Raw genomic sequence first — 16280 nt, forward strand, 5'->3', positions numbered from 1 at the left:
AATTAAATTAAAAATTATAAATAAAGTTATTTTCTTGGGGAATATACACTACCATTCAAACGTTTGAGGTCAGTAAGATGTTTTTGAGAGAGAGAGAAATTAAAGTGACAGTAAAGAATGTATAATGCTACAAAGATTTCTATTTCAAATAAAAGCTATTCTTTTGAACTTTCTATTTCCACAAAAATATTAAGCAGTACAACTGATTTCAACATTGATATTTCTTGAGCACCAATTCAGCATAATAAGATCATTTGTGAAGAATCATGTGAAACTGAAAACTGGAGTAATGGCTGCTGAAAATTATAGAAATTAATTAAAGGGGACCTATTATGCCCCTTTTCACAAGATGTAATATAACTCTCTGTATCCCCAGTCTGTGAAGTTTCAACTCAAAATACATCACAGATCTTTTATTATAGCTTGACAAATTTGCCCCTATTTGGGTGTGTCCCTTTAAATGCAAGCGAGCTGCGGTTCCCGGACGCTTTCCAGAAGAAGGTGGAGCTTTAACAGCTTGTGCTTTGGTTGCTCAACAACAACAAAGCTGGAGAATCTCACGCAGCCAAAATGACGATTGTCAGTAACGGTGTTCAGCCTTACGTTGTTCAAACCGGAGTCGACACTGATGGAGAAACTCAAGAAGAAGTTACAACTTTTAGAATGCAACTGGATGTTTCTGAACGGTTAGTGGATAAATTTATGTAGTTGCTGTGGAGTTGATTCCAGTGTTGAATTGACCCTCGTTTGCGAAGAAGTCCGGCGTAAAATGACGACACGGCCAAACACTCTACTACAACAACTTTTCCTCTTCTCTAAAGCAGCCCAACATGGCCACACCCCATTTGTTGCATGTTCCCTGGGGCAGGGTTTATGTAAATTTTGGGGTTTGTGATGTCACAAACCCAGGAAGAAGCTCATTGTAGTCCCTACCAGCCATTTGTTGTGATTTCTGTGAAAGAAAATATCTCCCTTTACATTGAACTTTAAGCGTTGTAACTTTGCAGATGCTGTTTATGCTCAAACAGCACACTAACTAAAGTTAAAAAAGTGAAATCATAATAAAGGACCCCTTTAAATCTCAAAATATATTAAAATAGAAAACAGCTATTTTAAAATGTAATTTAATTTCACAATAGTACTGTATTTTTGATCAAATAAATGCAACCTTGGTGAGGATAGAAGACCTTCAAAAACATTAAAGGTCCCGTTCTTCGTGATCCCATGTTTCAAACTTTAGTTAGTGTGTAATGTTGTTGTTAGAGTATAAATAAAATCTGTAAAATTTTAAAGCTCAAAGTTCAATGCCAAGCGAGATATTTTATTTAACAGAAGTCGCCTACATCGAACGGCCAGTTTGGACTACATCCCTCTACTTCCTTCTTTAATGACGTCACTAAAACAGTTTTTTGACTAACCTCCGCCCACAGGAATACACAAGAGTTGCGTTTGTAGAGTGTGTTTGTCGCCATGTCGTCGAAATGCTGTTATTTTCATCCCGCAGTCCAATCACCGGGTCTGATTCCGGCTCAAATTGATATTGTAAAATTAAAGACATGTTTACAATAACACTGAGCGCGTGCATCTCCACGTTATGGTAAGAGGCGTGACCTTTCCGGGCAAGGTTCGCTAAGCTGCTGTCCAATCACAACACAGGAACCGCTGGCACAATCAGAACTCGTTACGTATTTCTGAAGGAGGGACTTCATAGAACAAGGAAGTCATCAGCCAGTTTTTATGACAGTGGAAACAGCGGTATACAGATAAGTAAATTATGTGAAAAATACTGTGTTTTTTTTACACGCGAAACATGAACACGTTATATTGCACACTATAAACACAATCAAAGCTTCAAAAAACCACGAAAAACGGGACCTTTAAAAAAATCTTACTTTCTAAAGCAAGTACTGAAAGATTGCATCTATTATTATTGTTTTTTTTATAGATTCTACAGGGGATTTGTAAACTTATGAGCACATCTGTAAATGCAGCCTGCCCAACAGAAACAACATCAGCGTCGAGGGGCTGGTTAACCACAAAGGAGGCTCTAACTACAGCAGTGGGCAGACAGAATTTCACTAGAGTACAATTGAGAAATTCAGCGGCGTCTTTCTCCTCTTGGCTATTTTCTGCACTGGCAACGATCCTTTATATGTCTAAAGAGATGGTAACATTCTTGCTGAAATCAGACCTCTTGGTCTTCAGAACCTCAGGAATCCATTGATCTATTTTATCAGCCTGTTGAGGATACCGCACCGCTGTAACGCTCCACCTCTTCTATGGCGTAATGCTGAGACGATTCAAAACTAGTTTATCACGTTCTGTCAAACAAGGTCCACGGAGGGCAATTCTCCTCTCCAACAAGCTCTGCAAGAACAGATCCGGGATCAGTGCCCAATTGTGTTTGTGCTGTGTCTGTTTGAATAAAGTCCTCAGAGGGCCACTTGACTATATGTGGGTGTGTGTGGGGTCGAAATGCCTCCAGCAAGAGTGAAACCTAAAATAACATGAATGACACCTCTATGCCGTAATATCAGGCTCAGGTTTCAAAGGCAGTGCAGGGGGGAAATGTGTGATGCCACAGAGGAAGAAACACAGAAAGATGGACATTCTGGGCACTGACCAAAATAAACAAGCCTCTTTACTGCACAAATGTTTCTTCAGAAAAGAATTACAAGGTGGAGCTTATTTGAAAGAAAGAGAGAGAGAGAAAACTCCAAACTGATAACACTTCTAACACAGCTAGCTGTTCATTTAAAACCTGTGATTGCATTAAGACTGTACATTTCTTGCCACACAACCTTTGTTTTAAAACAAGACTACTGTGACAGGCAATGAGAACATTTGGTTTATGAAAGGACGTTACTTTAAATGAAAGGTATGTGTAAATAAAAGACTTATGAGGTGCAATTACAAATGTACACTATCAAAAGTTTTGGGTCTGTACAATTTTTTAATGTTTATGAAAGAAGTCACTTATTTGATCAAGAATACAGTAAAACAGTAATATTGTTAATATTATTACAATTCAAAATAACTTTTTTATTTTTATAAAACTCTGCAGTCTTCAGTGTCACAAGATCCTTCAGAAATCATTCTAATATGTTGATTAGGAAACATTTCTTATTATCAGTGTTGAAAAACAGTTGTGCTGCTTAATATTTTTCTGGGAATTGTGATTTTCTTTTTCTTTTTTTTAATAACACTTTGGCATGGGGAACACTCACTATTAACTATGATTTTTGCCTCAATAAACTCTTAATTTACTGCTTATTAATAGTTAGTAAGGTAGTTGTTGTTGTAGTGTTTAAGTTTAGGTGTGGGGTAGGATTTAGAGATGTAGAATATGGTCATGCAGAATAAAGCATTAATATGTGCTTTTTAAGTACTAATAAACAGCCAATATGCAAGTTAATAAGCAACTAGTTAAAAGTGAAAACTGTTCCCTATACTAAAGTGTTATTATTATTAGGGGCCAAGACCCGAAGGTGCGGAGGCACCTAATGTATCTGTTGGCGTTCTTTTTATTTTTGATTCTTCTTCTTCTTCTTCTTCTTCTTCTCCTCTTGAAGTCTATGGCAGCCGGTCCCACTTTATATTAAGTGGCCTTAACTACTATGTACTTACATCAAAAACTAAGTACAATGTACTTATTGGGTTCATATTGAATTGCAAAACACTTTTGCTGCTATTGAGGTGGGATACGGGTAAGGTTAGGGAAAGCCTTGGTGGTATTAAGGGTAGGGGTAAGGTGTAAGGCATGCAACGTCAACTGGCGGCCCGCGGGCCAAATCCGGCCCGCCAGAGATTTCCATCCGGCCCCCAGAATAATACTGAATTCAGGAATAGCCTTGTAAGAGGAAAAAAGTTTAGGGCTGGTCCGAATACCATTTTTTGAGCTTCGAAGCTTCGGTAGTAATGAACATCGACTCTTCGGAGAGAGGGGCTGAACATATTTTTCTCTCTAATAAAGGCAGGAATCTGTGTCTGTATGTCCGTTTGCATTTTTATTATTTCGAGAACCGTTCATCCAATCGACTTCACAAGGCAGTGCAGTGTCGCATTTGGTGCAATATAGATGGACACGCGAGACGCGACACATTCAGAATTAATAAACTTTTAGTAAACTACAGTCAGAACAGCGCGAGCGGGAAGCGGCGCACCTCATGCGGGCAGGGCTTATGCTCCGAGAACGGACACTGCACTAGTGATATAAAACGCACACACACAGGTCTGTTAAATTAAGCAATACTTTTAAGGTAGTCTAATATTTTTCTGACTAACAAATTGGCACAGTAAGGGTAGATTTAAATAAAGAAAAACGAAATTTAAATAAAGAAAAAACGAAATTTAAATAAAGAAAAAACGAAATTTATATAAACAAAAACGAAATTTAAATAAAGAAAAAACGAAATTTAAATAAAGAAAAATGAAATTTAAATAAAGAAAAACGAAATTAAGTTAAATTAAAAACGAGATTAATTTAGATTGATAATAACGGGTAAAAATGCTAATACATTTTGTTTCTATTATTGTATTTTCCACAGTGTCAAAGCAACAAAACACAAGCTCAGACATGTACTTCGGTCCATACAAACTCCGCTGTTCTGAACACTCCCGTTGCTGGAACACGCGTCGGTTCTATTTCTAGCATGCACGCGTTTTCCGCGTGGCTCGAGCGCGCCTGAGACGCGTGTCTCAGTGTGCAAACTCCAACCTGTTAAATATGGGAGCCGAAATAAAAACGGACACGCCACGCAGCTGAGACGCTCACGCAGCCAGTGTGTCGCCGGCCTTATTCAAGGGGGAATGAGAATCGTTTCGCGGGGGATCCCAGGTGTGCAAAAAATAAAAATAAAAAAATATTCGAATGTCAAATTTTCAAATCGAATACCAACCCACCGAACTAATATTTGAATATTCGGGTCCGTTCCATATTTATTTATTTTTAAATCTAACGAGAAAAAAAAAACCCTTCTGAAAAGTAGCTTGTGCCATAGCCTGCCTTCAGTCAAGAATGACGATAAACGCGTTCTCTCATTGAACATCTTTTATTGTTTCACGTGCTCATTTTTTCACAAATGTCAAAATTTTCCTTGCCTGGGATTAGCGCACAATTGCGTGACAGTGATGGACAGCTTGACAGCCTCACAAATATGAAGCCTAAAATATCGCTATCGCCCCCTGGTGGCTTGCTGCAGTACAGGTAATATGTAAAAAATAAAATACATTTGGAATTAGAATTAGTATATCAAATAATAACATATTAGGATACAATTCGAATTTTATTTTATATTACGAGTATCTGGCCCTTACAGTGTCTGCAGAGAAAAATTCTGGCCCTTGGACAAATATAGTTGATGACCCCTGGTGTAAGGGATGGGTCAAACAGTGTAATTATAAATGTAATTACAGAAATTAATTACAGATGTATTTACATGCAGGTGTTTTTAAAATATAAGTACAATGTAAAAACATGTATGTACACAATAAGTGCATTGTATCAAATGATTAATTTAAATGTAAGTACACAGTAGTTAAGGCCACTTAATATAAAGTGGGTCCTGGCAGCCCATAAAACCACTTGCGGGAAAGTTGTGAAATTTGGCACACAGTTAGAGGACAGTCTGACATTTGTCCATAGCAAATTTGGAGTCTCTAACTCAATCCCTCTAGCGCCACCAGCTGTCCAAAGTTGCACTTATGTTTATGCTAATAACGTTTGAACCGTAAGGGCTAGAAACAAAATGTTTTCTTTTTTTCCTCTGATTCCTTGGGTCAAGCCGATTCGAACGCACCCTATGACGTCATTTTCTGTCATGAAAATTTTTCCGCCATTTTGAATTATCTGAAAAACCTACTTTTTCGAACTCCTCCTAGGCCGTTACACAGATTTTCATGAAAATTGCACCAGATCATCTTCAGACCATGCCGACAAAAAGTTATGGAATTCTAGTCGATTCCTCAAACCATTTTCGAAAAACACGCGAACAAATTTAATGTTGCGCTTGCGAAAATAGACGTAAGGCTGTATCTCCGTAACGCTTTATTGTATTCAGACCAAACTTGGTACATGTCATCACAAGCATGACCTGAGGCATCATGCAGTGTTTCAGCGCAGCGCCACCTACTGGTGCGGAGATAAATTTGGTCTTGTTAGATTCAGGGCATCATGCCGAGTCAAATGATATCAAACTTTTACATATCAGCCATTTTGGCTGTCGGCCATTTTGAATTTTGTGCTAAAATGCTGTAATTTACGAACGTATTAGCGTATCGTTACGAAACTCGGTATGTGTCTTTGGCACCATGTCCTTACAATACTCAAAAAGTTTTGGTGCAGCGCCACCTTGTGGTCAAAAAGTTACAAAAACAAAATTTACAAAAATGCTAATAACTTTTGACTATATTAAGCGATTCTAATGAAACTGGTCTCGGTAGATTCCTTGGGTCATGCTGAGAACATAGATATCAAATTTGACAAAGTCGGCTGAACTTCCTGTCCGCCATATAATTTTTCTTTAAAAACCTACTTTTTCGAACTCCTAGACCGTTGCTCTGATTTTCACCAAAATTGAACCGTATCATCTTCAGACCATGCCGACAAAAAGTTATGGATTTCAAGTCAAACCGTTTTCGTATACCAGAGCAAAGAATTTGAGGTATGATGCAAAAATGACTCTTGAAGCTGTATCTCTGCAATGCTTTGACATATTGACACCAAACTTTGCAAGCGTCATTGTCACCTCACTCTGACCATACCACATTAATTTGGTCACACCGCCACCTATTGGTCAAAAGTGATGAACCAGTAAATCCTCATTTTTGATAATTTTTCAGCTCTTTTCCCTAAAATGATCTTAATAGGTCTTTAATTGCTCCCCGTTGCAGTTGGTCTGATGCTCACAGCCATGTTGGCTGGCTTATTGTGCTGTTTTTGTGCTTGGCCCCGTAATTGCTGCTTGCAGCTATATTTATTATTAGAATTATTTGATGAATAGAAAGTTTAAAAGAACTGCATTTGATTGAAATAGAAATCTTTTGTGACATTATAAATGTTTTGACTGTCACTTTTGATCAATTTAAAGGGTTAGTTCACTCAAAAATGAAAATTCCGTCATTAATTACTCACCTTCATGTCATTCCAAACCCGATCTTTTTGATGAAATCTGAGAGCTTTCTGTCCCTCCATTGACAGCTACACATCTACCACTTTGACGCTTCAAAAAGTTCATAAAGAGAGATCGTAAAAAACTCATCTATATGAATTGAGCAGTTTAATCCAATTTTTCTTTTCTTTATATAATGAACAGATTGAATTTAGGCTTTTATTCACATATAAACATTCATCAACTCACACATCAGTTGTGGTAAACGGAAGCTCAAGCATGTTTGATTGATGCGTATGAGAACCAATGAGGTTCATTCTCGTGTGTTCTGCAGCACATTTGAGCTTCCGGAAGAGGTTTGTTCTCATGCGTCAAGCAGTTTCGGTTGAGCTTCTGTTTATATTCGCTGATGAATGTTTATATGTGAATAAAAGCCTAAATTAAATCTGTTCATCATATAAAGAGATCGAGTCTCTTCAGAAAATTTGAACTAAATCGCTCAATTCATATGGATTAGTTTTACGATCTCTTTATGAACTTTTTGAAGCGTCAAAGTCTCAGTTGCGTAGCTGTCTATGGAGGGACAGAAAGCTCCCAGATTTCATCAAAAAGATCATTGTGTTCCGAAGATGAACGAAAGTCTCACGGGTTTGGAACGACATAAGGGTGAGTAATTAATGACACAATTTTCAATTTCGGGTGAACTATCCCTTTAATGATCTTACTGACCCCAAACTTTTTTTTTGTACGGTAGTGTACTTTGTCTAAATTTTGTGGAGTCAACTAAACTAGATAATAATACACTGGGAATCCAAGTTCTTTTATAAGTCGTTTGTGTGAGCATGTAAAAGGCAATCGTGTCTCTAGTCGCAACGGATTCCAGTTCATCCTTTTCCGCTGCGCTCTGAGACACATCCCACTCTGGACGCACATTCCTTTAATCCAAAAGACTAAATCTCTTACAAGGAAGGATTTCACCCCACCACCCGCTTTTTTCGTCTGCCAGATCCGTCAAACAAAAAAGGCTTCCATCACTTCCTCCCCCTCCTCCTCTCCTCCACCGTGTGGGACGTCAGGCTTTTCCAGAGCTCGCTCTGCTTTTGAAGTGTCTGGCTGCTGCGTTCCTTTGAAGCCTGCTTGGAAAATCTCGTATTGAACTAAGAACCCGCCGTGGCTCTATAGATTACTGTCTGTCAGTTCATCTGACTGCGGCCCACTTGTGTTTTGCTAATTATGAATGACAGGTTTACCGACAAATTGACTTCAATCGGCTTGTAGAATGCAATGATTGTGTACTTAACGGTTAGTGTTCATAATTCGAGGTGCATCTTGGGCTTCTCATGGAGAGTGAAGATATTAAATCACCTCAAGATATCGGACGACCTCATTCGAAAGCATTACACCATGTCCTAACCAGACGCAACGTGAGTAGATTCCAGTGACAAGCAATTTGTCTGTCCACATCAGGCGTGACGCGACTATGAAAATCAATCAAAAATCACAGCCAATCGGAACAGTGTGTGGGCGGGCAACACTAGCAACCACATAGATAAGTATATTGTCAAATTCATAAATATTACACCATTTTCACTTTATTCAAAATACATAATGAGTGACTGACATAAACTTTGTCATAGAATACACTTAATACTGAGATCACAGTTTAAACCTTCTTGTTTCTATTAATTTATTTTCAAGATCTGAGGTCAATTATCCATTGTCGCTTTCAGCCCGCGACTTAACAGAAATAAAAACCATTTCTAAAATAGAATCAATGCGTATCACTGAACAAAAACTCTTATCACGTTGCGTCTGGTTAGGACAAAGTGTTTGAATTTGAATGTAAGGAAGTAGAATTAAAAAGAATTAAAATTTTTATTTAAAACAGGCAGATAGAAGGATAGACAGAGAATGATACAACGACAGAAAGATAGGACAGATAGATAGATTGATTTAGTTTGATAGATAGATAGATAGATAGATAGATAGATAGATAGATAGATAGATAGATAGATAGATAGATAGATAGATAGATAGATAGATAGATAGATAGATAGATAGAGTTGTGGCCAATTTAATTCAAATTCACACTCATGAATTAAAGAGGAGCTAATTCTTCAATTCAAAATTTTGCATAACCCTGGTAAGCATTGTATGTTTTGAATGCACGGCCCTCAGATTTTGGCGATAACTGGTTAAATTTCAGTCATGGTACTAAATCACGTTGTTAATTAAAGATGCCGTACTCTTTCTGAGCTGCATTTTTGGAGCTCCATTTAATGTAAATTGAAAACAGGAATCCTTTTTAGTAGATTGAGGGCCGTCTGTCTCAATGGATCAAATCAGAATAACAAATTCAGCCATATATAAAAGTCATTGTGAAGACCGGAGTCCCTCTCCAGAGAAATACACCTCTACAGAACAATACGTCTCAAAGCCTGGCGTGATTGTCCTCCATGCAGAATGACTGGAATGTCTGAAGAAACTCTTGAGAGAAATGGGGTGAGACCTCAACAACTGACCCAAATGTATTCAGACATGCAATGAGTCAACCTACAATCCTCCACCATCAAATAAATGCACATTTTTTGTGCGCTGAGTGACTAGCCTCTTATTTTAGCACTTGTTTTAATCACAGCGGTATTCAAAAGGACCGAGTTTATGAATGAGCGACTGAAGAAAAGACTTGAAAGCTTAAAAGCCCCCCTAGAAACTCACTTCACATTGATTAAAGCCAGTTTCCACCTGAATCTATGGTTTTTAATGCCTCTCGGCCATTTAAGAGCTGTTCTTTGTCCTCCTTTTCAATGTGGCCCTTTTCGGCGCAACTCATACTGTAAAGCAATCAGAAACTCCAGAGGGGATGTTTCCATATGACATCACCACCTCTTGACGATAGCCTCCAGATGGGTAAACCATTTCACTTCATCTCGCTCTCACTTCTGAAGGGGAATCTTAGACATAAACCTCACCATCCTGACCAGCAGAATCAAGCTGAGTGGAAACCCCCGTTATTAAACGCCTAAATCTTCTGCTGGTGCAGTCATGTAACTTTGAAGTCGTTAAATTATTACATAATCGCTCTCGAGATGGATTCCGCAGAAGTGACGACTGACTTTAATTTTCATTTAAACATTTGGAAGATGTTAAGGTGTGTAAGAAGATGCCAGTTTGTCTTTTCATAATTCAAATGTGGACATATTTTACCAAACACGAGTCCAGTCGTATTAGCGTTTTTTAGAAACTGAACAGGTCTTTGGAAAACAGGTGGAGTGATTCTTCTGTCGTAGATCTTTACTGATCATTCGTGGTAATGAAATGCCCTTCGGCCAACCATAACATTTTTCAATACTTACTCGTCGTCTGGTGTTAGCTGCACGGGTTCGTTGGTGAACTGCGTGTCAAAGTTTTCTAAACCGTAGTCGTCTGTGATCTGAGGTTTGAACGGTGGCGTCACCTGCTTCTGTTCCAGCTAGAAGAGAAAAGTGAGAAAGTGATTGATTAGTGGAGAACGATTTGGGACACTCTAGATAGGAAGCCACACACATAGCATGAGCATGTGACTGAATTTACAATTGATTCCAATACACTCCCTTAAAAAAATAAGGGTTCCAAAAGGGGGTTTTCACAGCGACGCCATAGATGAACTATTTTGGATCCCCAAAGAACCTTTCAGGGAACAGTTCTTAACAGATCCATTTTTTAAAAGTGTGTAGAATATAAAGAATCTTTTATGGAATGGAAAGGTTACATTGATGTTAAAGGTTCTACATGGAACCTTAAGCCGCGTTTCCACCGCAGGAACTTTCCCCAGGAACTAGGAACTTTGGGGTGGTACTCGGTGTGTTTTGACCGCAGGAACCAGGGTCTAAATGAAGTTCCGGGTAAAAAAATTCCACTGGAATTTTTCTGGAAGTTCTGGAACTTTCGGGGGTGGGACTTGGTTGACTCCATGCAGCATTTTACTTCAACCATCAATTTTTTTTAAAAAATCTATTGCAGTGCGTTGAGTTGTTTGCTATTCGAATCAACAACAGAGTTTTAAAAATACGACCAATGTCGGCGCCGATAGCCTAGTGGTTAGTGCGCCGACACATGTCGCAAATGCGAGTTTGATTCCCGTCTCGGGGTCCTTTGCCGATCCTGCCCCCTCTCTCTGCCCAATGCTTTCCTGTCTGCTTTCTACTGTCTTATCTGAATAAAGGCACAAAAAGCCCATAAATATAACTTTAAAAAAAAAAAAAAAAAGCGACAGATGGACTGACGATGAGGACGAAGTCGTTCAGAAACTGCAAAGTCGCGTGCAGTCCTACGCCACGGTTTGGGCTTCTCTAATGGCTTCTGGTGTGGCACAAATTTAAATCTCGAGAAAGCTGCAAGCATGCATATAGTCCATAAGCATAAAATACATTGGGAACAAAAATACTGGTACATTTTATATAAGAATGACAGTTTTCATTGATACTTTTTGGTATTGAATGAAATACAAGAAATACAATTTATAGTCAACATTTCTCTTGACTCCACCATCTTGGAAGGGCATAATGTCCAAGCAAGTTCATATCAAAAACAGATTTTTTAAAAGTTGGACCAGATCATATGTGCCAATGTTTATGATATTATATAAATGGTTGAGCCACTGTGACATCCATCCATTCCACACAAAAAAGAGACAAAAGCAATCCATTTTTGTTTGTTCTCTAAAGGCCATTAATATTCCATTACTCGCGGCATTAAAACACTCTGAAACAAACCAATAGAGGGCGAATGGTCCTTGTGTGAGGAAGTTCTGAAGTACCTCAGGGTGTTTTTAATGAAAGAGAATAAGACCAAAAAGTGGAGAGGGATAAAGAGAGAAGTAATGGAGGGCAGAAAGAAGAAAGAAATGGACCAGAGTATTTACTGTAAGCTGAGGTTTGATGTTAAGCACAGATTCTGAGGACGTCAACACTATGGGTCAGATAAGGTTTGTTTTCACATTTTGGACTCTTTTTGCCTTGCTAACGTTCTCTGTGTGTTTTGAGGACATGATCCTGCTGTGTTCCACTCCACGCCGATCTGCACAAACTGGAACAGATGGCCCCTCTTCTCTCCTTTCACTAGTATCTCACTCTCTCTATTTAGTCTAATTCATGAGTCCAGCTTAATGTCTCACATCGGTCTGTCAAATGGCCGCAAATAGATTTTTTACATTTATTAAAGAAACTGTGAGTAGTGAGCCCATATATGGTTGTCAGAATATTCAATATGCAGTTACTAGGCAGTTGCTAGGTGGTTGCTAAAGTGTGACCAAAATCAAAAGAGCCTGCCATGTCTCAATTTCCTCTTTTCTCTAATTTTTCAAATCTTTTTCTGTCATTCTTCGGTACATACACTACCGTTTAAAAGTTTGGGGTCAGTAATATTCTTTTTTTAAGAAATAAATACTTTCATTCAGCAAGGACATACATTTCATGCTTTTAAACTTTCTATTTATCAAAGAATCCTGAAAAAAAAGCATCAAGGTTTCCACAAAAATAATAAGTAACACAACTGTTTCAACATTGACAGTAAATAATAAGATTTCTTGAGCACAAAACAGCATATTAGAATCGAATGATTTCTGAAGGATCATGTGACACTGAAGACTGGAGTAATTATGCTGAAAATTCAGCTTTGCCATCACAGGAATCAATTGCATTTGAAAATATATTCAAATAGAAAACATTTTAAATTGTAATAATATTTCACAATATTACCATTTTAACTGCAAACATGAAGAGGTTTCTTACAAAAACTTTAGACCAGTAGTGTATGTCATCCTACTCTTTCCCAAGAGCAATATGTTCTGCCTTTATGTATGTGTGGATTGCAGTGTAATGGCAAAACAAATGTGGAGAGAGACATTACAGAGAGTTAAAGACGGCACACTGGGGAAAAAGAGATGTTAATTGGTGCCCAGCCGCCATGTGTGCGTGTTTTTTATTCCCGAGGCCATTGACTCCAGAGAGTCAGGCGTGACGCAGTTGGCTGCAACCTGCCTGGCGGAACATGCTAACGCTCGTCTCTGTAGCAGAAAACCAATTACACACGCACACCCTTCCAGATGCACAGAGACTCTTCTCACTGATGTGTGGGAGGGGATTATTCCCACACAGCTCCTTCGCTAGTTCTCACTTCCCGCCGTTCTCTCGCTCTCTCTGTCGGGGTCCCGCATCATCCTCTCCGTGACAAAATGAACGTAAACTCACTAGTAATCTGCTAGGATGACATGGTGCTGATTGCAATCGGACACTATGGCTCCCTTGACACCTGGTATTAACACGTCTCCTGTGATCGCATCACAATCGAATAGCACTTAAAAGTGCCAAAAATGCAGCCGGGTTGCACTGTGATCTGATCACAGACTAACACATTTTGAATCAAATGCATGCAACCTTATTGGATTTGTACACTGTAAAACCCGATAAGTTACGGTAACTCAAACCAATTGAGGTTACTGATTGCCTTAAACCATTTAAGTTTTAAAACCAATGAGTACTGTAAGCTCTTATACATTAAGTTAGATTCACTAATATTTTAGTGTTGGTTTTGTCAATCATTAGAGTAAACTCAACTATTTAAGCTTAATTTTAAGTTTATTTCACTCATTCAGTTTGAATTCAAGTAACAAATCTAAGTCTTAACTATTACATAGCTACTTAAATGGAAACCGATTGCCTTAAATGGTTTGAGTTCATCAAACTCAAAGTGATAAAGTTACATAAGAGGACTAAGCAAAAACTAACATTGGTGCAAAGCATTGATGACAGTACAGGAGATGAAAGCTATAAAAGCATAACCTAAGCTGTTAAAAATGTTATTTTCTCAGAAAACATTGTTTACAAGAAATTAGAAACCATGGAATAAGTTCAAATTTCTTTTAAATATGTTGTAGTCAGCCAGAAACGTAAGCTACTAGATTAAATGAATTTCTGTAACGTAATATGCAGCATATTATTTCTAGTAACATATTTCGATTGAGTTCTCCTTAATTTAATTTGTTTTTTGAGTTCACATAACAAATATTTAAGTTGAATCAACTTTTAAATAATTTTAAGTATCATTTCAGTTAGCTGGACTAATTTAAGTATAACTTATTTCATTTAGCGATTTTCACTGTTAGGTTTTACAGTTACAGCGATTTTTTTCATGATTTTGGTCACCAGAGACAGATTTTAATACATTACAATGTTTCACTTTTGTTTTGTTTTTTTGCAGAACACAAAATATTTTGAAGAATGTGATTTTGGCAATACAATATAAATTAAAGGAGTCCAAAATAGCCTTGACTTTCATTTCACAAAAAAAAAAAAAAAAAAAAAAAGATTAACCCAGTGGAGAACAACAACTGCAAAAATACAAAACCAAATACGTGTAACTACCCGTCTCTCACACAGACATCTGCTGTCACAGGAATAGATAATTATTATTAATACATTCAAACAACAGCAGTGTCTAAGCTGGCTGAAATAAAAATCACACATGCACACAAAATGTGTGATCCCCATGACAGCATGTCGTGGCAATTCTATCTGTGTTCTAGAATAAAAAAGAAAAGCTAATTTCTTTCTATTCGCCACTTTAAAAAAAACAAATGTTGGCCAATTGAGCCGATTTGAATAAAATACTTTTAAGACTTATTCTTTTAAGACTACATATATATACAGTACAGTCCAAAAGTTTGGAACCACTAAGATTTTTAATGTTTTTAAAAGAAGTTTCGTCTGCTCACCAAGGCTACATTTATTTAATTAAAAATACAGTAAAAAACAGTAATATTGTGAAATATTATTACAATTTAAAATAACTGTTTTCTATTTGAATATATTTCACAAAGTAATTTATTCCTGTGATGGCAAAGCTGAATTTTCAGCATCATTACTCCAGTCTTCAGTGTCACATGATCCTTCAGAAATCATTCTAATATGCTGATCTGCTGCTCAAGAAACATTTAATGTGTACAATTGTACAAAATATTTGTGTACAATATTTTTTTTCAGGATTATTTGATGAATAGAAAGTTCAAAAGAACAGCGTTTATCTGAAATCTAATCCTTTGTAACATTATAAATGTCTTTACTGCCACTTTTGATTGATTTAATGCATCCTTGCTGAATAAAAGTATTCATTTCTTTCATTTCTTTTCAAAAAAATAAAAATAAAAATTCTTACTGACCCCAAACTTTTGAACGGTAGTGTATAATGCTACAGAAGCTTTGTATTTCAGATAAATGCTGTTCTTTTGAACTTTCTATTCATCAAGGAATCCTGAAAAAAAAAGTACACAACTGTTTTCAACATTGAAAATAATCATAAATGTTTATTGAGCAGCAAATCAGCATATTAGAATGATTTCTGAAGGATCATGTGACACTGAAGACTGGAGTAATGATGCTGAAAATTCAGCTTTGCATCACAGGAATAAAATACTTTGTCAAATATATTTAAATAGTACACAGTTATTTTAAATTGTAATAATATTTCACAATATTACTGTTTTTTACCGTATTTTTAATTAAATAAATGTAGCCTTGGTGAGCAGACGAAACTTCTTTTAAAAACATTAAAAATCTTAGTGGTTCCAAACTTTTGGACTGTACTGTATATATATATATATATATATATATATATATATATATACACCAAAATATATTTTAAAGTGCAAGTGAATTTATGCATCATATTTGATTTTGTGCAATATTTATGTATTACAATTTGCAGTCTGAATATTAATAATTGTGCATTATGCACAATTATAAACCCATGTATAGACAATTCAGAAAGGGTGGAGAGGATCTACATAAACACACAGCATCAAAGGAGATACAGTAGTTCTCTGTTTAGACAATCACAATTGCTCTGTTACACACATGCACACACACTGATCCAACGACTATGAGGTATAAAGCATGTTAATGCATTCATCATGCTCTCACGCAATTTAAAATAGCCACAACTTCTTTAATATTTCCTTTTTCTCCCACTTGAGGAAGACACAAGCTAATTGTACATGAGCATGTGAGCTGAGGAGCCTCCGATACCCACTGTGAAGAGTGAGACTGACTCCAGGTCAGGTTCTAAACTTGGCTTGTGATGTGTTATCAAGTGCCCAAGGTTCAGATGGTTAGCATAATCCAGTTAGCTGGACTG

General features: G+C 37.1%; 1 protein-coding gene across 5 annotated transcripts in view; it reads right to left on the reverse strand.

Moving 5' to 3' along the window:
• The window catches only part of prkcz (protein kinase C, zeta), a 132294-nt gene that overhangs the window by 4190 nt on the left and 111824 nt on the right, over window positions 1–16280 (reverse strand). For all 5 annotated transcript variants that reach the window (XM_048208747.1, XM_048208745.1, XM_048208746.1 and 2 more), the window contains one exon: window positions 10466–10581. In XM_048208747.1, coding sequence (XP_048064704.1) covers window positions 10466–10581 — 116 coding nt within the window. The remainder of the gene's footprint in view (window positions 1–10465; window positions 10582–16280) is intronic.

Source organism: Megalobrama amblycephala, linkage group LG12, assembly GCF_018812025.1.
Source record: "Megalobrama amblycephala isolate DHTTF-2021 linkage group LG12, ASM1881202v1, whole genome shotgun sequence".
NCBI lineage: Eukaryota > Metazoa > Chordata > Actinopteri > Cypriniformes > Xenocyprididae > Megalobrama > Megalobrama amblycephala.